General features: G+C 50.9%; 1 protein-coding gene across 1 annotated transcript; it reads left to right on the forward strand.

The window, feature by feature from the left end:
• Window positions 1-1,124: 1,124 nt before the first annotated feature.
• Window positions 1,125-26,941, forward strand: Mpp2 (membrane palmitoylated protein 2). The gene is given in 13 exon segments (XM_028882563.2): window positions 1,125-1,282; window positions 2,700-2,776; window positions 2,778-2,819; window positions 19,337-19,489; window positions 19,665-19,814; window positions 20,156-20,383; window positions 21,202-21,333; window positions 21,446-21,551; window positions 21,662-21,730; window positions 21,957-22,118; window positions 22,868-23,070; window positions 23,327-23,455; window positions 24,470-26,941. Coding segments are annotated over 13 exon segments (1,710 nt in total). The 5' UTR covers window positions 1,125-1,200; the 3' UTR covers window positions 24,647-26,941.
• The last annotated feature ends 432 nt before the right edge of the window (window positions 26,942-27,373 follow it).

Consider the following 27,373-nt stretch of genomic DNA (forward strand, 5'->3'; position numbering starts at 1 on the left):
ATGTCACACACAGGATGGGAGTTTAGACATCTTGTGCTCACTTACAGCCCCTCTCCCCGCCCCACCCATTGTTTCTTTCTTCACCAGGCTCACTCCTTTCCTTGAATCAAGGTGAAGATGTGGGCCTGCGTTCAGATGGAGCTGTCCCTTTAAATATCTCTGCCATCCCTGGGTTACTGTCCGGGTGTGTAATCCTGCCTGCTGCCATGGCAACCAGGGGTGCAAGGCGACCTGGTGCCATTCCTCTGGGAATGGCTGGCTGGAGGTGGCGGCAACAGCAGCAGCAATGCCCTGGTAGTGGCCTCATGGATAAACATGTGTGCACGTGAGGTACAGGGCTAGGGTAGTTACTAAGCCCCCCCCCTCTTGCCCACCTTTATTCTTGCTGCATAAACGGGCTCTCATCTCTCCCCCCCCCCCCCCCCCGTTATAAGGTGCCTGGCTTGCTCCAGGGCGTCACCTCTCTCACCTGATGGATAATGATGCCAAAAAGGGAGAAGCTACTGTTAAGATGGACTCATGGGCTGGGTCCTTTACTGTCCTGTCCCATGGGTACCACCGTTCTGTCTCTCCGTCTACCCACTGTCCACACTGTGCTCGGGTGGATGATGGCATTTGAGGTTAAGATTTTTGCCTCTTGTCAAAACGGTATTACTGCCTTCCTGCACCTACCAGGGAGAGGGCCTAGAGCTGTTCTTGAGGGCTTTCTTCGGTTGAGGGGATTACTGTAAAGAAGCTAGCCTGGAGTTGGGGGAGAGGGTGAAGGTCAGAGCGTGCAGCGCAGGAGCGGGTGGGAATCAGCCTCGGATGAAGTAGAGGAGGGACATCGGTAAGAGAGAGGTGCAAAAACAAGCTGGGAGTCAAGTTCTGCCGGCCACCCCAGTCCCGAGGGGCTTACCCGAGTCTCTCAAGTCCGATCTCATTGCCACCCCCTTAACTGCACGGGTGACACTAAGTGACAGGGATCAGGCCAGTTTAGGATGACTCTCTCCTGCCACCGCCCTCCTCCCACCCATTACCGCCCCCTCCTCACCAGCAGGCGGGCTTTGGCCAATCAACAAGGCGGCCCAGGAGGCGGAGCTTTGCTATTGGCTGATCCTGCAGCGCTCCGAGGGTCCCGCCTTCTTTAGCTCAGCCCGCGTCTGGCTAGGAAGGCGCCGACCTCGCGGGAGACTGTTCCAGGACTGCCAAGGGGTCGCCATGGCCTGCAGCCCAGGCAGTGGGGCTTCCTTGGAGGGGATTTCCCTGGGCTCCTCTGAAGAGGCAGAGCTCCGCAGGGAAGGTAGGAAGAGGTGGGGTCGAAAGGCCACGGGAGGGCTACTCACCCTTTAATTGACCCTCCCATAGTGGGCTCTGGGGCACCTGGGCAGCGGCGCTCTTCCGGGAGATCTGGGCGCCCGCACCGGCCAGAAGAACTGATCTGGCAGAGGACATCACTCCCCCCTCCCCCAGGCTCAGTCCCCCAACCCCGATAGCAGGTTGTCTGGGGAGTCAGTGAGCAGGACCGGAGACTGTGGACATTTGGCAGAATGGGAAGGGCTCTGACTTGGCTTCTTTGAAAGCCCAAGAAGGATCTTGTACGCCTCTGGTCATTGCGACGTCCAGGCCTGGAAAGGAAGGGTCTGGAGGAAGGCTTGGCTGTTGTTGATGGAGAAGATGGGGAAGAGGAGCGGGAAAGAAACGGGGGGCTCAGGAGCCCTGAGCCATCCTCTCCAAGCTCCAGTTTTAGGGCTCCCTCCTGCCCACCCTCACTCTTTGGAGGAGGGGAGCTCTGACAAGAGTGTTGAGAGGTGCCAGGGAGCCTGTTTCCCCACTCCCCCCTCCTCCAGGGTTTGGATGCTGTTCTGCAGATGTAGGCGTGGGTGGCACAGTAATGATACCCCCTGCCCATCTTTGCTCCCAGCTGGGCACACTGCTTTTTTTCTTCCCACAACCCCCTGGAGTTCCCGCCCACCTTCACACAGGAGGGAAGACAGCCTCCACCCCATGTCTCAGAGGCCCGGTTCAGGTGTGCTGATGTCCTTGGTTATTGTCTCATCCCAGGCTGAGAGTGTTCATCCCTGGGGCGATGTGGTTTTTGACCTCTGCCCTTGGTACCCACAGCCATTCCTGGGTGCTTGTTTCTCCAGCGTGCTAGTATTCCACGCTTCAGTTTTGACTTTTTATCATGCATTAATTTCTAAAGAATGATGTCTGTCAGAGCGGAAGGAAACACGGAGGCTCGGGACAGTGGCGTGCGCAGTAGCGCACTAAACTGATGGTGTGTAGCTTAGACCCCTTCTGCAGCGCTGCCCACTTGACTCTGCCTGGACGTGGGGACCTGCTCCAAACACTGTCTCAGGCCTGCCAGCTACAGGTGGTTGAGTCCTCATGTTTCAACCCAGCTAGGGGTTGAGTGGGAAGTCTGGTTTTTTGGTGCTGGGCAGAATCTGGAAATGGGACACCTGCCCCTGCTCTTTGGTCTGATTCCTACTTGCCTAGGCTGGCATTGCCTAGGGTGGAAAAAAAAAGGTCAAGAAAACTGCTGCCTGCCCTGGGATCTCTGCCTGAGGCATACAAGGGTTTGGGTGTCTGTGAGAGGGGTAGGAAGTGCTGCTAGGTGTCTTGTGTGGGGCTGAGAGGATGGGAGGGAGGCTTTGCGCTGGATTTTGGTTTTCTGTGCCCAGCTGATACTCAGCATCTCACTGCCCCTCCCCCAGCCATGCAGCAAGTCTTGGACAACCTGGGATCCCTTCCCAATGCCACTGGGGCTGCGGAACTGGACCTGATCTTCCTTCCGAGGCATAATGGAAAGTCCCATAGTCAGATCCCTGGCTAAGGTATGATGTATCAGGGAGGTGGGTGGTGTACCCGGGAGCCTCAGGGGACCCTAGGAATGGGGCATGTAGCAGAAGGAGCCACCTGAAAGGGTGGAAGGATATCATGCCTGGGTAATGAACCTGAGGGACCAGGTAGAGGAACATCTATGGCACCCGGCTGCACCTGGCTGGTGAGAGGTAGCGGGGGGAACATCTGGCTGAGAGAAGAGCCTGCCTGTGTGTTGGAATCTCCAGATTGGTCCTGTCCACTTCTCTGCCTTTGTGTGTTTGTACATGTGTGTCAGGTAGGGGCAGACTCAGTAAAAGAGAAAATTATAAGAATTTTGTAATGGCATTTTAGGAGCACAGAGGACAGGTGCCTACCTGAACCTCTGGGGGCAGCGGAGGCCTCTTGAAGGAAGGATGCAGGCATCTTGGGCCACAGGAAGAGAGCTGGGGCAGAAACATCAAAGTGAGAGGCAGTTGCGAGTGTGAAGCTGGGGCCTGAGGTGCGAGACAAGGAGAGTGAACTGTGAAGATGGTGGCAGGTTGTGGAGGCACTGGGGATCATGCCTGCGGGCTCAGACATTGTCCCTCAAGTGTCAAGCAAGCTTTGTACGTTTTAGGCCAGAAGGGTCAGTGACAGGAGCTCCCCCTCTGGCAGCCACATGGAGGATCACATGAAGGATTTCAGAGACCAGCTAAAGACCATGTGGTAGTCAGAGCTAAGAGGAGCCTGGTGCTGAGATGGCGTGGGGTGGGACATAGTGGGGTACCCAAGGTTCCACCATAAGCAGAGGAGGCTGGTGCTGACTTTAGCAGAGAGGGCACAACAGTAAGGGAGAGCATCTTCTCTTGTGGGGAAGGAGGTGCTCCTGGGCTGGGCTGGAGGCAAGGCTGGGCATGCTGGGAAGTCAGCCTGATCACTGGGAAATCTGAGTAAAGGCAGGCATTCCTTTCCTGTGATTCAAGGGTCCAGGCTTGAGCAGGGGATCCGAAGCCAAGTTTGACCAGTCACTGGAGAGAATCTAGTGAACAGGGAGGGACCCAGACAGTCCATGGCAGGCACTGATTTCCCAGGGTGGCATGATGACTCAATCCCTAGACAAAGAGGAAAAAGAAGGTGCCTTTGATCCAGGCCCCCGATTGTAGGTGGATCCATGAATGAAGGCTGAGACTAACTTGGATAGCATGACTTCTGGGGTCCAGGCTGGGAGGAGGCAAAGAGGCAGGGAGAAAACCCAGGTCAAGGTTGGGGATTTCTCTGAGGGTGCACAATAGTTGGGGAGTGGTGGGGTTGTAGAGATGGCAGAGAAGGCCAAGGTCAGAAAGGGAGGTAGGAAGTGAAATATTTCCTAGGAGGGCAGGCAGTTCTGGGGGTTGGCATGGCCATACAGGGTGTGGCTGCTACAGATGAATCTGTTGTTCAGGGGCATTAAAGAGGTCCCAGAGGAGCCGGGTGCCTTTAATCCCAGCACTCGGGAGGCAGAGGCAGGTGGATCTCTGTGAGTTCCAGGCCAGCCTGGTCTACAGAGTGAGTTCCAGGACAGGCTCCAAAGCTACACAGAAAAACTCTGTCTCGAAAAACAAAAACAAAAAACCAACCAACCAACCAAACAAACAAACAAAAAAACCCAAACCAACCAACCAACCAAACAAACAAACAAAAAACCCCGAAAAACCAAAAAAGAGGTCCTGGAGGGGAAGGCTATAGTGAGGGTGGGCATGGCTACATGCACTTGGGAATCCTAGGCAATGGCAAGTGATAGGGGAATGAGACCAAGGCAGTCAACAGGGTCTTCACAAGTGAATGGTGGGGAGATTATAGGACAGAGAGGAAGGACAGAGAGGTGGTGGGTTTTCTTTTGTCTTTTCTTTGTGTGTGTGTGTGTGTGTGTGTGTGTGTGTGTGTGTGTGTGTGTAACCAAGAGATTGAAGTTGGGTGTCTTCCTCAATCATTTTTCTACCCGATTTTTTGAGACAGAATTTCTCATTGATCTTGGAGGTCACCAATTGGGTAGACTGGCTGAATAGCAAACCCAGGGAACCTGCACGGCCTGGCATTTACCAGGGTGCTGGAGATCCAAGCTTAGGACCTTATGCTTGTATAGCAAACGTTTTACCAACTGAGTCATCTCTCCAGCCTCAGGTGGTAGTTTTCCTATAGGGCTTTGTGGGGACCCTGTCATAGGGTGGTGGTAGCCTTGGTGTAGTGTGTGGAGGCAATTAGGTCCTCTTGGAGGAAGGGAGAGAGATGCTGTGTTCCAAGGACACACCAGGCATATGTTATTGCCTGTGTGCATAGGAAGCTGAGGCAGGAGAACTATGAGTTTGATAGCTTGGGCGACATAGTAAAGCCCTGTAAAGAACAAAACAAGACCCAGACATGATGACACATCCCTTTAATCCCAGCGCTTGGGATGTAGAGGCCTGAGCAGCAGGAGTTCAAGGTCAGCCTCAGAGAGTTGGAGGTCAGTCTGAGCTGCATGAAATACTGTCTCCAGAAACCACAAAAAGAAAACACTCGAAGCAAAGAAAAACAAACAACCAAAACACAAAAAAGAGCAGATGATTAAAAGGTCTAAGAAATTCTGGGGAAGAGAAAATGTGATTGGAGGGAACAGGAGAAAGGCAGGTTGCTTTTTGCATTCCTTCGACATTGAAGATAACTTTTTTTTTTTTTAAAGCAACAAACTATGCATGCCTGTATTGCTAGCTACTCTGGAGACTGAGGCAGGAAGATTGCTTGAGCTCAGTGCAGGGCAAGCCTGGGCAACACAGTGAGACCCGGTCTCTTAGAAGAGGAGGGAGGAATTATTGGTGTTTCAAATGTTGAGCACATAAGCTGCAGGCGGGCAGGAAGGTTTGTCTGCCTGTATGACCACTGTGTCTTCAGAGCCTAAAACAGTGCTTGGTGCATAATTGGTTTTTACTGAATATTTATTGAGTGGATAAATAGAAAAGATTGAAGAAAATAATGTAATCATGCACCAAACACCCATTTCCATATTGTTAGTACTGAGACTACTTATTTTGGCTTTTCTGCTTTCTTTTTAAACCATGTATATATATAATGTGTATGTGTGTCTGTTTGTGTGAATATATGCTACATATGTGTGGGTATCCACAGAGGCAGAAGAAGGCCTTAGATCACCTGGAGCTGGAGTTATAGGGGGTTGTGAACCATTTGATGTAGGTGCTGGGAACTGAACTTGCCTCGGCAGAAGCAAGAAGTGCTCTTAACTGCTGAGCCCTCTCTTACTCGTTCCTTTGAGGAAATAAAAATGTTGTTTGTTACAATTTGCTCCCCCCTCTTCCTCATTTCTACTGCTGTCCTTTCCCAAGAGTAAACACTGGTGATGTCATTTCCCAGAATACTTGCTATCCTTGTCTGTACATGGGCTTAGCCACTAATAATATGTCCTTGTTGTACATGTCTTTAAATTTCCCATAAATGGAATGATAGTATAATCTGCTTCTGCCTTTGAAATTTTTAGTTCATGTAGGGAGTAAAGTTATTGATCTAAGTATGGATAAAGATGGTGAGAGTCTTGGCAAGCATTAATGTAAGCCTAGGAACTGTAGTCATGCTTTTGGATTCTCCAGAAGAGCTGCCAGCTTAAGTTGTTGTGGGATCAAGAAAAATGGGCCTTGGCGGTTCGTGTTCCTGGAGTTGTATCCATGCCAGTGGATGTCCACACGCTCCAGAAGAGAATTTGACATTGCTGCTGCCGTTGTTGCTGTTATAGCAGTGGCGGCCACCACTGCTACTGTTTCTGGGATTACCATTTCAAAATTACTTACTACAGCTAGCACAGTGGAGACCCTGGCAGCAAAAGTAGCTACCGCAGTTAGTTAATCTTTCATTCTATTGAGCATGATAAATTTAATTCAATAGTTTTATACATTTCAATTGGCTTTGAAAATTATAAATTTACAAACTCAAGTTCCATTGGCTTTTGGGATACCATCTTACAAGGACTCCAATTTGCAGTAAGGCTCGTTAAGGAAGGGAATGGCTCAGTTGCCTTTAGCCTACTGGCTATGGGTGGGATAGGACCTCTGTTGGTCTTTTCTGTGTTGAACACACAGATTGTAAGCCCAGTGCCACTTTGAGATCTTTGGCAGCAGTTAACTCTGAAGCTCACACACTATTGAGCCTGTATGATTATGAGTATTCAGAGATGGGTAATTCCTGGGGGGCACTCACCAACCTAAGACAGAGCACCTGTGTGGCCTGGGCAGGCGTCTCCATGACGGGTAAGGTGACCTGCTGACATCCCATGCAACCTAAGTTAGAAGCTCATTTTTTAGTAAAAGGGGGACCTGTAGGGCCCTGGCCCCTGTTTTGGGTAACTGTTGCCTTGCTTGCTGACCTTGACCTTGATATCCTCCCTATGCTAATTCCCTGCCGGGTTCTACCCTCCTGAATGCTTAAGGGAAGTTCCTTATCTGTGTATCCTGCATAATGGGAATTAACAGCTTAGATGCAAGATTGTAAAACATCTGTAGCGAACTTCTGCCCTCCGGGGTTCTCCCATTGCGCTGTAAGCCTGTATTTAGGACCTCCTCCCTCCTTCAATAAACACATTCGGCTTTAAAGGACAGCACTGTTGCGGGTGTTCTTAGGTCCTTGTGTTTCTGCACAAATGTGGGGGTTTCTCCAGGGTGGACTTGGCAATGGAAGTGCTGAACGTGTGAAGTTTTGGCTGCAGCATCTGTAACCTTCCAAAGCTGGATTCAGGGTTGTATGGGTCAGTCTACATCTTCTGTGGATCACAGGTTCAGGGGGTGGGTGGTACTCAGCTTCCTTCAAAGTGTGACTTCCCTCAGTAACACTCATTCCCTGATGGCCTTGTCCAAGCACTTGACAGATCTCCAGAGAGGGATTGCTAGCTCTGTCACTCATTCATTCCCTCCTTCATTCATTCATTCCCTCCCTCATTCATTTTTTCACTCATCTATTCAACAGCTATCTACTGGATACTCAGCATGCACCAGGTATGGCACCAAGAATAACAGCAGATGAACCGGAGATAGTTTGTTCTTCCGATAGCACCCAAGTCTGACTTCCTCTTACTGGGTCTCACAATACCTCAGTCCCAGAGGCCCACATACAGCCTAGTTGATAAGTTACCAATGTACTGAATCAGACTGAAAGAGAGTCCTCTCTTCTAGAAATGTTTGGAGCATAAGCAGGTCAGATTGTCCTTCCAGAAAACCCTGGGCATGATTCTCGATGCAGAGAACACTACAAAAGATATCGAGGATATTTGTTCAACTCTGAGGCTCACCTCACCTGAGAGGATAGTGTGCTAAGGGCATCCAGTGACTTCTCTCATCTGGTTCTGAAACAAACAGGGAAAGAATCTCCCAGAAGGACTTCAGAATAGTAAACCTCTCCTACCTCTGTGTGGGTGATCCTGTGGAAGGCCACTGCTCATCAAAAGTCAACACAGCCCCTCTCTTTACTTTCCAACATGGGCTTGCTTTGGACAATGGGACCCACTTCTTACCAGTTTCAATGATTATATAGCCATAGATGAATTTGTGAATCAATAGACAAAATACTTTGATTAAAGATCCAGCTGCAAAATCTTGGTTCTCCTGAAGAAGTAGCCCAGAGCTCCCAATGGATTCGGGTTGAACTGTTTGTAGTAGTTAGTAACCTGTCTCCTTCCTGCCTTTGAGGAGTTGGACTTGACTCTTGTCTCTGAAGCTATGACAGACATGTGGGAGGGTCTGGGATGGGTAGAGCTGGGGCCAAGGATGGGGTACCTGAGGGAGCAAACCCAGGGAATTAGAAGTTCTGAGGGCAAGCTTGGCAGGCAGCTCATAAGTCCAAGGGTTGACTGTAGATAGCAGGTGGCTGACATCTGGGAGGGCTGACATGGATCCAGCAACAGGTGTTCCAATGGCAGCCAACGCCAAGGTGAGAAATCTTGGGCGAATGGTATTTAGAAACCAGTAAAGTTGCTAACAGCAGCCTCACCTGCCTGCAGGGAGGCATGGGAAAACGGTATTTGAGCTACTCCACTCGATGAAGTACAGAGAGCAGTGGCTGAAGTCAGAAGACCCCATGACTGGCTTTTGGGGGGGTCACAATAGCTAAAAGGAGAAAGCGTTTGTTCTGAATCACAGTTTCAGGGCAGTCCGTCCCGGCAGGGAAGGCATGGCAGAGTTCTTGAGGGCAGGGAGAGCGTGTGGTGGAGCTTCATCACGTCACCGAGGACCAGGGACCAGAGCGCAGCTGGAACTAGGGGCTGAGCTGTAACTTTCAATGGACAGTTCCCTAGTGCCTTGCTTCTGTCAGATAGGTAGGTCTACCTCCTCTTAAGTAGTGCCACCAGCGAGGGGACAAGCTTTCAAAAACATGAGCCCATGGGAGGCATTTCAGGTTCAAACCCTATGGTGTAGTAGTACATCGGTTGATCTTTGTGGACGTCAGTTGTTTCTTCTGAGAAGTGAGGAGAGTGTCACCAGTTTGGTAGGAGAGTCAAACCAATGTGGTGGTGGTTATGGATGTGGAAGTGTTCCTTTGGTATGGTGTTGGCCATGAGCCTGACGTTCCTCAGAAGGCTTTATCCTGTGGTTAGGCTGCCGTGGATGAGCTGGTTGAACAAGCGGGGGGCTCTAGAACAGTGAAGGTACAGGGAAGCCGATAAGATTGGAGCCTTGACAAGGGTGTGTGGTGAGGGGAAGGCGTGGCATTGGGGAGCTCAGCAAACCAGTTAGCCTTTGCTACATCCCAAACTGCAATGTGCTCTGGTTAAATTTTCGTGGTTTTGTGGGTAGGTTGGCTGGCTTTTCTGGGCTGGGCTTGCTCACCTGCATGAGCTGGGTGGTGTAAGATGGCCTCACTCACGACTGCTCTCTCAGCTCAACAGGCTGCCATGCCTGAGGTGACTGGAACTCTCTCCTACAGTTTCTCAGCCTGTAGGAGGGTGGCCCTGTCCTCCCCACACAGTGGTTTCTCCATCGAGGGAAGACAAATTCCAGATCATAGACGCTGTCCAGTCTCTGACTGCTTGCATGACATTTGCTAATGTCCCAATCGCCAAAGCAAGTAAGTCACCATTGCAAAACCCTGATTGAAGAGTTCTGGAACACTGCTCTCTGGCACTGGCTTCAGTTCCTGAGTTTAATTATCAGCCCAGAGTTCAAAGGAGAATTCCGTCCTTTGCCGAGATCAGAACACTTGGAGTGAGAGGGAGGAGGAGTTTGGCAGGGAGATGGCTGTGGTGGTTCTGTGGATGCAGCCCACTGTTGGCTCTGCCTCAGGAGTTGGCAGAACCAGGCTACTAGTAACTCCTCTCTTGTCAGCTGGCCATGTCCCTGGCCCCAGTTTCTGGACCCTGCATTGAGGGTGTGTGTGAGTCTTATGTAGCTCAGGCTGGCCTTGAACTCACTATGTGGCAGAGGATGACTCTGAATTCCTGCTTCGACTTCCCCAGTGCTGGGATTCGAAGCATGCACCACTGTGCCTTGTTACATTATGCTAGGAGTCCCCATGGCTTCCTTCACGCTAGGCAAGCTCTACCAGTTGAGCTACATCCCAGGCCATGTTGAGGATGATTTTGACATCAAAATGATACATGCGGTTACCATGGACATTCAAATCGCTCTCCTGGGTCCCAGGTCCAGTGCCTCTAATAATTGTGTGTACATCAATCACTTCTACAAAAAATAAGAAGAAATCTTTTGGGGGTTGGAGAGATGGCTCAGCAGCTAAGAGCACCTGCTGCTCTTGTAGAGGACCCTGGTTTTGTTCCTAGAACCCATATGACGACAGTTCACAACCACATGTAACTCCAGTTCCAGGCTACTCAACACTTATCTGGCTGCCGTCAGCACCAGGCACAAACACGGTGCGAATACAGACATGAAGGCAAACTACTAATACATATAAAGTTTAAAAATCATTCCTAGCCAGGCGGTGGTGGCACACACCCTTAATCCCAGCACTTGGGAGGCAGGGGCAGGTGGATCTCTGTGAGTTTGAAGCCAGCCTGGTCTACAGAGCAAGTTCCAGGACAGCCAGGGCTACATGGAGAAACCCTGTCTTGAAAAAAACAAAAACAAAAAACAAAAACAACAACAACAACAACAACAACAACAAAAAACGAGGACAAAAAAAAATTCCTAGTAAAATAATACTGAGTGAAAAGTAGCAGGTAAAATTTCACTCAGTAAGTAAATTTTCATAATAAAGTGTAAACAAAATAAAACAAAACCCCAAACCAGGCCCCTAGGATTTTACATATATAACATGATTCTCTCTCTCTTTTTTAAGGTAAAAATAGCTACAAATTATATTCACTTTAGGACTGTGTAGAATCCATACAGCTGTAATAAAACTTACACAGGAAGCTAGGGAATCATGAATGCAGGCAATGGAGATGTGGTAGGTGGGGCCTGTGTTTAGATAGAGAATATCATCAATTAACTTCCAAGACACTGCATAAAGCAATTATGAAAACATATTATAAACTCAGCATTGTGAAGGCAACTGAGTTCCTAAGGCCTCCAGAAGTTGGCAATTGTGATGGAGGCTGAAGTGTTCAGCACTGGTGAGCCAGCTGTTTTTTAGCCCTTCCATATATTTGCTTTGTATTTCATGGTTCCTTCCATATTCAGAGTTTTCTCTGGGCTGTGGAGGCTGAGCTTGGGACTGCCCATGGGTAAGATTCCAGGCAGAAGCCATAAGAATAGAGATGGAGCAGCCTTTGATGGGTTCAGGGGCTATTGTATTAGTCAGAGCTCTCTAAAGGAACAAAACTGGTAGAATGAATGGAATATATACATCACACACACACACACACACACACACACACACACACACACACACACTATTTATTAGAGTGGCTTACAGGCTATGGTGGGTAGTCCAACAATGACTGTCTCCTGATGGAAAAGTTCAAGACTCCAGTAGTTCAATCCATGAGACTGGATATCTCAGCCACTGCAATCTGGTGCTGGAGTCCTAGGGAATTCCTAAAGAGCTGCTGGTCTTGGGTCTGCATTGGAATCCTGAAGAAGCAGAGTCTAACACCAGTGAAGGAATGCCTCAGCAACAGGGTAGATGGACTTGCCAGCAAGAGTGAGGGCAAGCAGGCAAAAAGGTGAAGGCTTCTTTCTCCCATATCCTTTTCTATGGGCCGCCACCAGGAGGTGTGGTCCAGACTGAGGGTGGGCCTTTCCACCTCAAATGATCTAACCAAGAAAATTTCTCAGCCTGGCGGTGGTGGCGCAGGCCTTTAATGCCAGCACTTGGGAGGCAGAGCCAGGCGGATCTCTGTGAGTTTGAGGCCAGCCTGGTCTATAGAGTGAGATCCAGGACAGGTACCTCTGGGGGGGGGGTGGCGGGGGAGAAAGAAAGAAAATTCTTCACATCCAGAGGATGCCAGAGCCCAAAGGAGCAACTTCTCAGGTGCCCAAGCCAGATACCCGGGTCAGAGCTGGACCCCATTAGCCAAAGAGCTGCGCTTGGGCCATGGTGCCCCCATTCCTGGTGCCCCCATGCCTTTGTTCTTTCTTGTGACTCATATTCCCAGCATGCCTTGGGCACAGACATGATCCAGAGTCAGGCAAGCTTCTGTCTCTTCTCAGGCTACATGGACTGTGCTCTGGGGGTGTCCACCCCTTACAGGCTTGTTTCTGTCCCTGAATATGACTCTTGTGTCCCATCCATGGCCTAGTCCCCCTTAACAGGAACATTGCCAAGCCAAGAGGAAGATGGACAGTTTAGGTGGTCATGTTGGGTGCTGTTCGCTGTCCTGTTTGGGAAAGAGAAAGGGAAGAGGCCTGCTGTATGTCAGGCATTTTGTCTGTCCACTTCACTCCTCGTTATATGTTTATGAGATGTTATTAAGGTCTCATTTCAGAAGACTGACTCCAGCAAATTGTCCTCTGGCCTCTACATGCACTCTGTGGCATGCTCCCCTCAATAAGTAAAATGTAATACAATAAGTAAATGTAATAAAAACAATTAAAATCTCCTTGTCTGAAGCTGGGTTTGGTGGCTGGCTCATGCATGCCTGTAATCCCAGGATTTAGGGGACTGAGGGGGAGGGTGAGAGTTGAAGACCAGCATGTCGACATGTTGGGAGCCTCACCCCCAAAACAACCAAACAAAACTTCCCCTGTCTTGTGGGCTTAAAAGACATTGTGGAATTAAAACAAAAAAATGTACCCAGAGCCGTTATCCATCTCTCAGCTCACTTCAGTATGAGGTAATTTACAATCTGGCTTCATCTACACCTCCACCTGCTTCCCTCTCTCCGCAAGCGAATCTCAGGTGTAATCAACTTTATCTCAGTATGCATATCAAAGATAAGGAACACCTCCCTCCCTCCCTCCCTCCCTCCTTCTCCCTTCCTTCCTCTCTCTCTCTCTCTCTGGACAGGGTTTCTCTGTGTAGTTCTGGCTGCCTTGGAACTTACTCTGTAGAACAGGCTGGCCTCGAACTCAAAGATCCACCTGCTTCTGCCTCCTGAGTGCTGGGATAAAAGGCGTGTGCCCACATACCTAGCTGAAGATTTTTTTTTTAAGTAATAACACTACTATTATCACATATTGAAAAATACAACAATAACTTATGTGTTATATGTGTATTATCCTGTTTGTGTGTGTGTACTTTTTTTTTGTTGTTTTTTTGAGACAGGGTTTCTTTATGTAGCCTTGGCTATCCTAGAACTAGCTATATAGACTAGGCTGGCCTTGAACTCACAGAGATCCACCTGCCTCTGCCAACCAAAGTGCTGGGATTAAAGGCGTGTGCCACCACTGCCTGGCTGGTGTATGTGTGAGTGTGGGTGTGAGGGCCAGAGGTGGATGTTTTATGTCTGGTTTTGATCTTTCTCCATTTAAAAAAGTGCATTTTTAAAGATGCATTTATTTTTAGTTTATGTATATGTGTGAGTCCCTGCATATATGTACATGCAACATGTTCGTATCTGGTGCTCAAGGAGCTAGAAGAAGAAAGCGCTGGACTTCCTGAAACTGATTTAGAAGCAGTCATGAGCCACCATGTAGATGCTGGGAACCAAACCAGGGTCCTCTGCAAGAGCAGCCTGTGCGTTCCACTGCTGAGCGGTCTCTCTAGCCCTTCCTTTTTGTAGACAGGGTCTCTCCCAGATACCAAAGCTCATCAGTTTGGCCAGGCTGGCTAGCCAATGAGCTGCAGGGATCTGTGTATCCTCTGGTTACCTCCCCATCCCATCTCCACCTCACCTGCTGGTATCTCGTCCCCACCCCACCACACGCACACACACTCTGATTCCACCTTTTAACATTCGTCTTGGGCATCTGACTTCAGGTCCTCATACTTGCAAAAAGCATGGAACCTTACGGACAGCCATCTCCCAGCCTCATATTGTGCAGTTTTAATAAACAGCATTGAGGCATCCTGAGAGTCATTTTTGGAGCTATCAAGGTAGATCCACAATTCACACTATACATCAGAATAAACTCCAAGCAGACTAGAGACCTAAATGTGAAACTGTGAACCCTAGAAGAAAATAGATCTGTATATAGGAATAACACCTCCAACCTCAAAATTCAGATGCATGAAAGATTAATAAGTTCAGCCATAATAAATATATATTTTTTTTGCAAAGCCAAACTACCATAAGCAGAATCCAAAGATAAATGACAAGCTAGAGGAAAATGATTTGCAAAAGATGTCACAAATAAAGGGCTAATCTTCTCAATATAGAGAGAACATTTAAAAATGGGAAAAGGAAAAAAAATCAAATAGAAAAATTGGCAAAAGACATGAACAGACAGTTCACACAAGAAGATACACAGATGGTCTTTAAACATACGAAGAGATGCTTGGCTGCACCCATAATAAGCAAAATGCAAATTAAGCCCTGCTGACAGATCATCATTTCTCATTGGAGTGACTGGCAGGCATTCAAAATCTGATTAGTACTGGGAGGAGCTTGGGGACATTTCACATGTGATGCTGGTGGCTGCCGCACCACAGTATCTAAGACATCTGCTTGACCCACCAGACTTCTAGCAACGGATGCAGGATTAGATAGAGAGCACCGTGCCATGGTTATTTCCCACAGCCTTATTGCAACAGCAAAATATTAGAAACGACCTAAATATTCAGAGACTGGTTGAGTAAGTTATAGGGCTCCAGATGCACAGTAGAGTCTTGCAGTCATTAAAAGAGTAATAGCAATAGAAGGAAATCTCTATTTGTGGTGTGGGGTGGTATCTAGAGAGAAGCGTTAGGTTGGAAACCCAGATAACAACCGGGTGTCGTGACACGTCTTTAATCCCAGTACTTGGGAGGCAGAGGCAGGAGGATCTCTGCGAGTTCACATAGCAAGTTCAGGCCAGCCTAGGCTACATAGTGAGACCCTGTCTCAAACAAATAAAACAAAACAAAACAAGCAATAACAAAAAACAAACAAACAAAAAACCAGGGCTGGAAAGATGGCTCAGAAGTTAAGAGCACTGGTTGCTCTTCCAGAGGACCCAGGTGTGATCCCAGCATCCACATGGCAGCTCAAAACCATCTGTAACTGCAGTTCCAGGGGATCCAATGTCCTTTTCTGGTCTCTATGGGCACTGCATGCACATGGTACACAGACATGCTTACACGCAAAACACCGATACACATAGAATAAAAAATGAATAAAATCTAAAAATAAAAATCCCGCCGGGTGGTGGTGGCGCACGCCTTTAATCCCAGCACTCGGGAGGCAGAGCCAGGCGGATCTTTGTGAGTTCAAGGCCGGCCTGGTCTACAGAGTGAGATCCAGGAAAGGCGCAAAGCTACACAGAGAAACCCTGCCTCAAAAAAACAAACAAACAAAAAACCCCAAAACCCAAACAAATAAAAAAGAAAGAAAAGAAATATGCCAGGCAGTGGTGGCACACGCCTTTAATCCCAACACTTGGGAGGCAGAGGCAGGCTGATCTCTGTGAGTTTGAGGCAAGCCTGGTCTACAAAGCAAGTTCCAGGACAGACAGGACTGTTACACAGAGAAACCCTATCTCAAAAAAAAAATAAATAAATAAAATAAACCAAAAATAAATAAACAAAATAAAAAAGGAGTGTATTGCATCTTTCTTGTCAGAGTTTCTTTGGACTGCCAGCCCCCAAATAATGACACAGAGACTTACTAATTACAAAAGCTTGGCCTTAGCTTAGGCTTGTTCCCAACTAGCTCTTATAACTTAACCTGTTTCTATTAATCTACGTTTTACCACATGGCTTTTTACCTCTCCTCCATTCTGTATGTCCAACTCCCTCCGTGTCTCGCTGGTGTCTCCAGATGTGCCGGATTCTAACCCTTAGTTCCTCTCTCTGTCCGAAATCCCATCTATTCTTTCCTGCTTGTCTATTGGCCATTCAGCTCTTTATTAAACCAATCAGGTGCCTTAGGCAGGTGAGGCAAAACATAGACACATCTTCACAAAGTGTTCAAAAAGATTATCCCACAACAAAGGAGAAATAACAGGTTAGTCTTGTGGAAACAGCATAATCCCTAAAATGATGAAATGATTCTTTCTGGGTGTGAGTGTAAATAGGGTTCGGGGATGGGGATGGAATTGAGACTTTGAGTTTACTTTTTAGTGTAGATTTGAAATTTGAGCTAAATCAACGTACAAATTAAAAATTAAGTGGAAAAAAGCATAGCCTAAAGTCAAGGGGAAAATGGATGCATCTATCCAGATATCAACTTTTGCTGATTGTACAGAAATCGTATTAAGTCAAGTAACTTTTGCTCACAGTATTCCGACTAGACACTGTGGCACAGGATACATGATTTGGATACTCATGTCGCCTCTAAAATTCACAGAACCCTTAATACGATTGTATTAACAGATGTGTCCTTTGAGGACAGTTAACTCTTGAGGGTGGAGCCCTTCTCACTGAGATTAGCAACCTCATAGGCAGCTGAAGAGAATTAGCATGGCTTCTTTTCAAGCCTTTGGGCCTCTGACTTCCTGGCCTGCAAGACTGTAAGAAATAACTTTCTGCTCAGTTACTCTGTATCGAGGTGGTTTTGTTGTTGATGTTGTTACTTTTGCTGTTGCTGGGGACTGAACCCAGGGCCTGGCACATGCCAAGCATCTGTTGTTCTGCCACTGACATACATTCCAGGCCCTCAGACTCAGGTTATTTTTGGTTATAGCAGTAAAAATGTACCAAGATAATACTTAAACTGTATCTCCATTTTATAGCTGGGTGGTGGTGGCGCACCCCTTTAATCCCAGCACTCGGGAGGCAGAGCCAGGCGGATCTCTGTGAGTTCGAGGCCAGCCTGGGCTACCATGTGAGTCCCAGGAAAGGCGCAAAGCTACACAGAGAAACCCTGTCTCGAAAAACCAAAAAAAAAAAAAAAACCCAAAACAAACAAAAAACAAAAACACCCCCCCAAAAAGACCAAAGAGAGCTCTGGTAATCTTGATTTCCACCTAGTTGATCTGAAGAACAGAGCAAAAAGTTAAGAAGTGATTGGGAAATAACTTCTCACTGAGGGAGAGGGGTGGAGAAAGATAAGGGCGATCGTGCAGTTATCTTTTTTTCTTTCCTTCCCTCCCTCCCTCCCTCCCTCCCTCCCTCCCTCCCTCCCTCCCTCCCTCCCTCCCTCCTTCCTTTGAGACAGGGTTTCTCTGTGTTGCCTTGGCTGTCCCAGAACTCGCTCCGTAGACCAGGCTGGCCTTGAACTCAGAGATCCACCTGCCTCTGCCTCCCGAGAGCTGAGACTAAAGGTGTGCACCACCACCGCCCGGCTCTGTAGAGTTATTTTAGTGGAAACTATCAATATTGACAATGAAGGAAACGGCGCACAGAGACCAGTGAGACGACTTAGGGGTCAAAGTGCTGACCACGGAAGCTTGATGGCCCGAGTTTGATCCCTGGAAACCATGTAAACGTGGGAGGAGAGAACCAGCTCCATGAAGCTGTCCTCTGGCCTCCACGTGTGTGCTGTGGCAGACTTGCACACACACACACACACACACGCACGCACGCACGCACGCACTCACATACACACACGCACTCACGCACTCCACAGTAAGAAAATACAATTTAAAAACGAAAGGCACACAAGGAGCATCAAGTACCGAGAGCCAGTCTTGGATTCTGAATCCTGTTACCTAACAGAGAACTCAGTGTTCCCTGGAGAAGTGGCTGGTTCCAGACCTGGGTTAGGAAAAGTAGTAGTAGGCGAGCCTGTATGGAAACGGAAGTGGGTGCTCTTGGACGGATGGGACCTTGTCGCCAGGACCCAGGTGTGGATGGGTTTCCCTTGGAGAAAACGAACCAGTGAAGAGGCTGCCGGAGCTGCATGCAGTGGCCCACACCTGTAATTCAGCACTTGGAGGCCGAGGCAGGAATATTGGAATTTGAGAACAGCCTGGGATACATAGCAAGGCCCTTTCTAAAAAACAATAAGCCCCAAACCCCAAACAAACCCAGGAGATAGTAATGGCAACAGAGAAAACGTGATGCGCACGCGTGGGCGTGCGTGCGTGCGTGTGTGCGCGTGTGCGTGCGTGCTACAGCATGCACACGGAGGCTAGAGGACAATTCTGTGAAGTCATTTCTCTTCTTCCACCTGTATGTGGGCTCCGGGGGACAGACTCGGGTTGACAAGCTTGACTGACGTGTATGTTTTGAGACAGTGTCTCACTGAATCTGAAACTAGACTAGCTGGCTAGCCGGCTTTTTATCTCCCTGTGATGTTGTTGCCCATCCTGGTCACCCCAAGCACAGGTGTTACAGATGTGTCCCAGCTTTTACATGGATGGTAGGGATTTGGAGCCAAGTCCTTATTCTTGAACATAAAACATTTAACTCAGGAGCTATTTCACCAAATATTTTGTAATTTTGTTTCTTAGTTTAGGTAATTAAAATTTTTTTCCTGGTCCCATGAATTGATTTCTTGCCCCTACCCCACAAGAAACACGGAGCCTAGAGACCCATGCCCTTGAGAAAGTTCCTTTACCTCCATGGAACTCCATCTGATCTTGGGCTACAAGATGTCTAAGGTCCCATTAGACCATGATGTTGACCCCATATACTTACATTATCTTGAGAGATGGGGACAGTTGGATGATTTTTGGTGAGCATGTGAGTCAAGAGAATGGAAACAGAAGTCTGTCTTTTGGATTGTCCCATCCATAATCTGAGTCTTTTTTTAAAAATAATTTATTTTTATTTTATGTGCATCGGTGTTTTGCCTGCATGTATGTCTGTGTGAGGGTGTCTGATCTTGGAATTACAGACAGTTGTGAATTGCCATGTGGGTGCCGGGAATTGAACCCAGGTCCTCTGGTCCGTCTCTCAATCATCATTTGCTGGAGAAAGGAAAGCAAAGTGTGTGTGTGTGTGTGTGTGTGTGTGTGTGTGTGTGTGTGTGTCTCATGTAGTTGAAGTGGAACCTAGAGTGATGTTGGGGGTGGGGTTTAAGGATCAGGGGCTTGGAGCCAGAGGAGGGGTGCTTTTGGGCGTCCCAGGACTCCTGGGTCTGACCGGCCTGACCTGTACTGCTTCTTCCACACCCCAGGCCCACGAGCGGCTGGAGGAGACGAAGTTGGAGGCTGTGCGGGATAACAACCTGGAGCTGGTGCAGGAGATCCTCCGGGACCTGGCGCAGCTGGCAGAGCAGAGTAGCACTGCGGCAGAGCTGGCGTGCATCCTCCAGGAGCCTCACTTCCAGGTTCCTGCTGTTGGCTGCTGCGTGTGGGTGGGGTGTGTGTGTGTGTGTGTGGGGGGGGGTGTGGGGTGTGTGTGTGTGTGTGGGGGGGGTATGTGTGTGGGTGTGGGGTGTGTGGGTGTGGCAATTTCCTAGTTGGGAAGCCAGCACGGGGCATTTCCCCATTGTCCCTTTTCAGTCCCTCCTGGAGACACATGACTCAGTGGCCTCAAAGACCTATGAGACACCACCCCCCAGCCCTGGTCTAGATCCCACGTTCAGCAATCAGCCGGTACCTCCTGATGCGGTTCGCATGGTGGGCATCCGCAAGACGGCAGGAGAACATTTGGTGAGCATTGGAGGCTGGTGGGAGAGGGGACAGAGAGTCGCCAGTGGGAAAGGGGAAGGGGCAGGCAGGAGTTGAAGACTAGGCCCAGGTTGGCCCAAGGGAGGACCTGCATAGACTTAGGAGCTAAACAGGAATGTGAGTGTACACACACACACACACACACACACACACACACACACACTCCCTCAGAATCCTCTCCAGGCTGTGGCTATGAGTGGAGACAAGAACAGGAGACTTTTTGAGTGGGGAAGAGGGCGGGGACAGGAATGGAGGCCCACCCCTGGGAGTATTTTACAACAGAGAGCAGGGCAGCCTTACCACCCACCCTTTTCATCCCTCAGGGGGTGACATTCCGAGTGGAGGGCGGTGAGCTGGTGATCGCTCGCATTCTGCACGGGGGCATGGTGGCTCAGCAAGGCCTGCTGCACGTGGGGGACATCATCAAGGAAGTGAACGGGCAGCCCGTGGGCAGCGATCCCCGGGCACTTCAGGAGCTCTTACGCAGCGCCAGTGGTAGCGTCATCCTCAAGATCCTGCCCAGCTACCAGGAGCCCCACCTGCCCCGACAGGTGGGCCTGTCTCCCTGAACCCTACCCAGCTCGAGGCCCAAGAGATGGCCGAGCCTCTTAGCTGTGGCTCTCAGGTCTCTTGAAGCTGTTCCATGCTAGGCTGTTCATCTAAGGCACAGAGACAGCAGGACCTCCAGGCTGAGGGCACTCGTCACAGCCACACAGTCTCCGACGGTGGCACTTAGAAGTACACACTGATTTGTCTTACGCGTGGGCATTACCCATGCACATATGCAAGGGATAGGTGAGCTTCTATGACTCGAGAGTCCTACCTGAGTGTGCAAGCGATCGTGTTGAGTGTCCTGAGTGTGCAAAGAGAGGCAAGTGATCTTGGTGGTCTTTGCACCCGTGTGTGTGTGTGTGTGTGTGTGTGTGTGTGTGTGTGTGTGTGTACAAAGACCTCACCCTGCACGCCTGTGTAAGGTGGGATCGGCACCTGCCCTGGTAGCTGCTTCCTTATTGGTGGATTGTGAAGCTGTTCACCTCAGCCTCCTCTTTGGCGTTTGCACCCTGGGAGCTCTGTCCTCCTGGAAGGTGGAAGGAAGAATACAGGGTTAGGGGACAGTGACCCCGACCTGGGTATCTGCTTCTTTTTTCCTGGGGCCTGACCCAGCCTCAGGCACTTTCTCAATTGCTAAATCTAAATCTCTTCATTCCAATTGTCAGAGAAGTCCCAGGAAGGTGGGGTAGGCAGGCCTGGGGCATTACTCCTCCAGGGAGGGGGAGTGGTGGGGAGGGGCTGACGGTCTGCCAGGCACCCTTCCGGTGGACACAATCTCTTTTCGTTCCCTTGACTCTTCCCACATCCCTGGGCTCAGGTATTTGTTAAATGCCACTTCGATTATGACCCTGCCCGAGACAGCCTCATCCCCTGCAAGGAAGCGGGCTTGCGCTTCAACGCCGGGGACTTGCTCCAGATTGTAAACCAAGATGACGCCAATTGGTGGCAGGTGAGCCCCGGGCTCTCCTACAGGGTCTCCAAGTCCGGCAGTGGGGCAGAAGAGGTGGGGTGCCGGGAAGGGTCCTCTTACCCAGGTAGGTCTTTGGCCTGTGCTGTTTCAGGCATGCCACGTTGAAGGGGGCAGCGCTGGGCTCATCCCCAGCCAGTTGTTGGAGGAAAAGCGGAAAGCGTTTGTGAAGCGGGACCTGGAACTAACCCCGACCTCGGGTAGGAGCCCCCCACCCCCCCCCCCCCCCCCGTCCTCCGTCCCCCACCTCAGGCCCCAATTTAAGGCCGGGCATGGCCCAGTTTTCTTACTCACTTGTCCTTGTGGCCAGGGACCCTATGTGGCAGCCTTTCAGGAAAGAAAAAGAAGCGAATGATGTATTTGACTACCAAGAACGCAGGTGGGTATGAGTTCCTGTCCCGGTTGTCCAGTGTGTCACATCTCTCTTCCTCACACGTGACCTGTGGGTCTGCTCTGCCTGTGATTCTGCCAGCCTGGTTCCTAGGCCTGCCCAATCGCTCAATCGTTTCCCAGGCCTCAAGCACTTTCACCCTTGATGCGTTCTGAGAGCCCCTTCCCTCCCCCATGGGGCAGCCTGGTGAGCAGTGCCATCTCTCTATGCCCAGAGTTTGACCGCCACGAACTGCTCATTTATGAGGAGGTGGCCCGCATGCCCCCATTCCGCCGGAAAACCCTGGTGTTGATTGGTGCGCAGGGTGTGGGCCGGCGCAGCCTGAAAAACAAGCTCATTCTGTGGGATCCGGACCGCTACGGTACCACAGTGCCCTGTGAGTGGGGGCCGTGAAGCGGGAGGTGGGAGGGTGGATGGGTGTAGGGCAAAGAGAAAGGAGGGGTGGTGATGGAGGTGTGCTAAATAGCACTGAGCAGGGGTGAATGAGCATCTTCAGGGACACCAGGACTGGCGGTTCCTTTGGGTGAGAGCTGTGTGGTTTGCGCCCTCTGTGGGTGGATGATGGGAACGGCAGGCTCAGGATCTGGTCAAGGGGCTGGCTTTATCTCAGGATTTCTGCGCTCAAGTTTTACTTGCAAAAAGGCTTGAAAAAAAAAAAAGTGAGTGTCTACCTTGGGATCCGGTGGAACAGGGTTGAACTGTGTGTGGCCTTATGGCAGACAGAGCTTTTAATCTAAGTGATGGGACAGCAGGAGGTGTAGGTGGGTGATGGTGGGTGGGTTCCTGGAGGCAGAAACAAGAACTTTAAGCACAGATTTCTTGCCCTCGCTGGGTGGCTTTGGGATGCTCATCCCCCTTCCTGAGCCTTTGATACCATCATTGCACATGGGATTGGGCTAGCTGTTCTCTGAAGGTCCTCCCAGACAAGTGCCTTGAGTGTGTTTGTGCACATGCACACCAGTGGTGAAGGTGAGGGTAGGTGTGTGTGAAGTCACGAGTTCTGAGGAGATGGAGGGCATGCTGTGCCTCTGGGGCTGAGATCATGCAACCCACATGGAGCCCACCTATGCATATTTAAGGGGTGTGTGTGGCTCGACTGACTAGTGAGCCATGCTTCCCCTCCAGACACATCCCGGAGGCCCAAGGACTCGGAACGGGAAGGGCAGGGCTACAGCTTTGTGTCTCGTGGGGAGATGGAGGCCGACATCCGTGCCGGGCGCTACCTGGAACACGGCGAGTATGAGGGCAACCTGTACGGCACGCGTATCGACTCCATCCGCGGCGTGGTTGCCTCCGGCAAGGTGTGCGTGCTGGATGTCAATCCCCAGGTACTGTCTGTCTCCCTTTGGTGTTTGTCAGGGACCCCTACCCACACTCTGCTCCCCTCAGCAACCCCTGTGTGCCTCCTAGTGTTCACATTCTCCTCAGCGATTACTGGGGATCCAACCCGCCTAGATCCCTTCTCCAGCTTTCTAGAGCCCTCCCCCAGGCTCCTTCAGGCCGTCTCTCGGGCACCCACCCTGACACCCACACATCTTCCCGTTGCGTGAAGAAACGTGCTCCCTGCCTCTCCTTTCCCTGCAGGCAGTGAAGGCCCTGAGGACAGCTGAATTTGTCCCTTATGTGGTATTCATTGAGGCCCCTGACTTTGAGACCCTGCGAGCCATGAACCGGGCTGCACTGGAGAGTGGCGTGTCCACGAAACAGCTCACGGTGAGGAGATCAGAGTGGCCGTGGGAGGGCTTGCTGGTGGCCTGGGGTGGCACTCAGAGAGGTAGGACTTTCGGTCCATGATTTGTACATCTGAAGAGAGCAAAGGCTGAGAGAGGAACACAGTGCCCAGCGTCTCAGATGGAGCCTTTGACCCCAGGCCTAGGATGGGGTGCACTCTTCGGAGGGCCCGTGGGAAATCTGTGGAACAGAGATGGCCAGGGGAAACTTCTGGAGGAAACTTGGACCTTGATACAGCATTCCCCCAGGAATAGGGTTTGCTGAGCTCTGACCTCAAGGTTCTTCCTGCCCAATGCCTGATACAACAGCTCCTCCGCTCCGCAGAGGCTATCTGGGTTGGGCTTGCATCCTCTGATGACCTGAGGCCAGCTCTAGGCACCATGGCCCTAGCAACAGATGTGGCCAGAGCCTCTGGGACTCGGCTGCCCTCAGCTTCGTCAGTTGTCCAGTTCCAGATGGAGGGAAGAGAGGGAGGGAGGGAAGGGTGGAGGGAGGGAGGGAGCTTCCTTTAGGTCTGGGCTGGAAATTGTTCGTTTGTGGAATCATCCTGGTACCAGGTAAGTTCTGATGCCACTTCATAGCTGTGGCGAGGGGGCTTGGTGAGACTGAAGTCCTGGCTGGAGTGAGGCAGGTCCCTGAGCCATCCGCTCACAGTGACCTCTTGGTATCTGAGCTTTGTGTTATTAATGGGAGAAAGCTGATCCTTTGTGGAGCTGTGGTGAAGAGCCTGTGGGTTGATGAATGATTAGTGCCCTACTTGTCATTACAGCTCTCCCTCCCTCCCTCCCTCCCTCCCTCCCTCCCTCCCTCCCTCCCTCCCCCCTCTCTCCCTCCCTCCCGCCCTCCCTCCCTTTCATCCAAGCTTGGTGCAGGAGCACAGCCTTGTGGGGCACAGGGAATCTATGCCACTGTGGCTGGGCTTTGGGGTGAGGTAGGCAGGTTGCAGACCCCTCTAGTGAGTTGGAGGCACTGACCGAAGCCCTTTGTGCGGGGCAGGAGGCGGATCTGAGGCGGACCGTGGAGGAGAGCAGCCGCATCCAGCGGGGATATGGGCACTACTTTGACCTCAGCCTGGTCAACAGCAACCTGGAGAGGACCTTTCGTGAGCTCCAGGCTGCCATGGAGAAGCTCCGAACAGAGCCCCAGTGGGTGCCTGTCAGCTGGGTGTACTGAGCCCTGCTCTGGACCTTGTCCCCTGCCTGGTTGGGAATCCATCCTTCACCCCACCTATGACACTCCCCTACTCCCCAACATGATCTTCATCCCCCCCCCCATCTCTGGTTTTCCCTGGATCACAGTTCCCACAGGGGCAGGCTTCAGTACAGAGGTGTGCGCTGCCGGGGAGGTGGGTGTTCAGGGGGTACCTCGGTACCCAGGTGCTGCCCACTCCCGATGTCCACCGGCCACCAGACATCCCTCTCTAAGGGTGAGGCTGTGTCCAGGAGCATCTCAGAGTCACTGTAATGCTCAGTCTAGAGAGGAGTGGAGCTGCCTGGGGCCTTGTGGTCAGCAGGTGGATGACCCTGCCAGCCTTTTCTCCTCTAGGCTGGCCACACCCACCCTGTTCCTTGGCCCTGCCCACCCCTTACTGTAGATAGTCCTTGGATCAGCCTTGGGCTGTTCTCATGTGGCCAGGAACTCAGACCGCTGGTAACTAGGCAGCCTAACCTGGGCAGCAGTGTCAGTCTGGGCCGTTTTAGAGGCTGGGGGAGCCCCGTCGTGAGCCAGCTGTAGCAGCTGGTAACACAGGCCTCAGATACTCGAGGAGCGAACGCAGCCTGGCCCCTCCCTTATTCCCAGCTTCTCACTGCCAAAGTCTCTCCACGGACTCTCTCAATGTGTCCCTCTTTTATAAATCCTGCTCCCCAAACAGTGCGACTGGCTTAGCCCTGGTTGGGAATAGGACCTAGAAAGCTGAACCCTCTGTTGTTGGGACCAGAAGCACTCCAGGATCCCCAGGCCACACCAGGCCTCGATCGCTTCCGATCGCTTCTGGCTGGTCTCTGGATGATGTAGGAGGCTCACTGGCATTACGGCTGACATGATTGGGCCTGCGGGAAAGGAGACTGTGCGTCAGGGCTTGGAAACAGACAGATTAGCTTTGGTAGCCCTTGCCACACAACTCCAGGGGGTGCCATTGGCACTCCAGGCTGGGCAGTGTGTGGCCCTGCCAGCTGAGGTGCTGGTCCCTGTTTCTGGTTTTGGGGTGTGTGTTGTATGCGCATGTCCAAACACACGGATTTGGTTTGGTTTGAGGGGAGGCAGAGTACTGCTTTCTCTTGGAGGTGGCTCTTTGAGATCCCTTTATGGGTTCCCCTCAGCCCCCCATTTCTTACAAGCCCCTACTCCAGACCCCAGAGCCTGGGCCTTCCTCTGCTCCCCTCTTGTCCCTATCCTAAGTACCAGCCTTTAGTCCTCGGAGAGGGTGATTTTGTAAAATAGGATAAACCTTTTAAGAACTCTGCCCTTGACATCTGGAGACATCTCATCCTGCATCCTTCTTGAGGGGGGCCCTGTCCTGTCAGGGGACCCCCAGCATCCCCACCCTGTGCCTCCCAGTTCTCCTGAGAGTCAGTCTTGGCTGCCATGTCAGCCGAGCTGACCCCTGAACCACTGTGTGCCCATTTCCTAGGGGAGGGAGGGAGAATAAACAGAATATTTATTACAAATGCTAGAAATATATTTATTATATTAGGAATCTCATTTGCATCGGCATTGGATATGTAAATGAGACGAGGTGGCCTTGCCTGCTGCTCATTTGCATAGCTCTGTCCTCGCTCTGTGTAGACATCTTCCCAGCTTTGTTTCCCTTTAGTCAAGGTCCTTTTCTCCAGCTCAGCATCTTGCTGTGACCCTGACCCTTACTTAGCCTCAGGGGACTGGTAGTGGGAGAGAAATTTCCCTGCTTACTTCCCTGCTTTCCAGTTCCATCCTCCCCTGGAGTGTGTAGGGTCAGAGCAGTCCCTGACCCCTCTTGATTTACCCACAAAGCCCTCTGACCAAAAGACCATGGCCTCCGATAGAGATCTGGTGGGTACCATGCTGGAGAGTTGGGACCATCCTTCCGTCTGGATACCCAGCGTGGTAGAAAACCTCACCTCTTCCCTAGTCACGTGCAAGGGTCAGGGCTGGACCCCCCCCACAGCCTCCTACCTCTCCCACTGAGCCCCCTCCCTACACCCCTTCCCAAGCACTGGCCAGGTGGGAATAGAGGCTGTAAGCCTCCTCCGCTCCCCTGGCACCTGGCTGGGTTAGAACACATTCCCGCTCACCAAGCTAGCTCTGTGACTGCCCTCCCTCCCTCCCTCCCTCCCACCGTGGCCTCTTCTGTTTGAGGACCTCAGGAGAAGGAGCCCCCCCCCATGGTCCACCCTCAGTCCCGGCCCATTCCCCTCCCTTTGTTCCCCCCCACCAGCCGTCTCAGTCTTAAGTTTTCTTTCTTTTCCTTTGATTAAATGTGAAAGCAAATGTGTCTGGGCTCTGTTTGTCTTTGATTGGGGGGTTGAGTAGATGGTTTGGGGAGGTGAGGGTCAGGGAATACAGCACAGATAGCTGAATTAAAAAAAAGAGAGAAGGAAAAGGAAAGAACGTGGTATGGTGGAGAAGAAGGTTTATTATAGATATGTGGGAGAGCCTAGCCAGAGGCAGGGACAGGGACATCGGGGAGAGTCCAGCGTGGACGTGATCAGACTGAGCTGTGCCATGTGAAGCGGGGGAGGGGAAGGGAGGGAGGGGAGGGGAGGGAACCAGCTGCAGCAGCCAGGAGGCCCAAAAGACAAAAAGCAGTAACCAAAATGGCTACATTGTATGGGGAAGAGCAGCTCAGCCCCCTGGGATGGAGAGTTCAGGGTAGGGGGTGGGGCATGCCAGCCAGAAGGGCCCTGTAACAACAGGTAGGAC

This window comes from Peromyscus leucopus, chromosome 8b (genome assembly GCF_004664715.2).
Source record: "Peromyscus leucopus breed LL Stock chromosome 8b, UCI_PerLeu_2.1, whole genome shotgun sequence".
NCBI lineage: Eukaryota > Metazoa > Chordata > Mammalia > Rodentia > Cricetidae > Peromyscus > Peromyscus leucopus.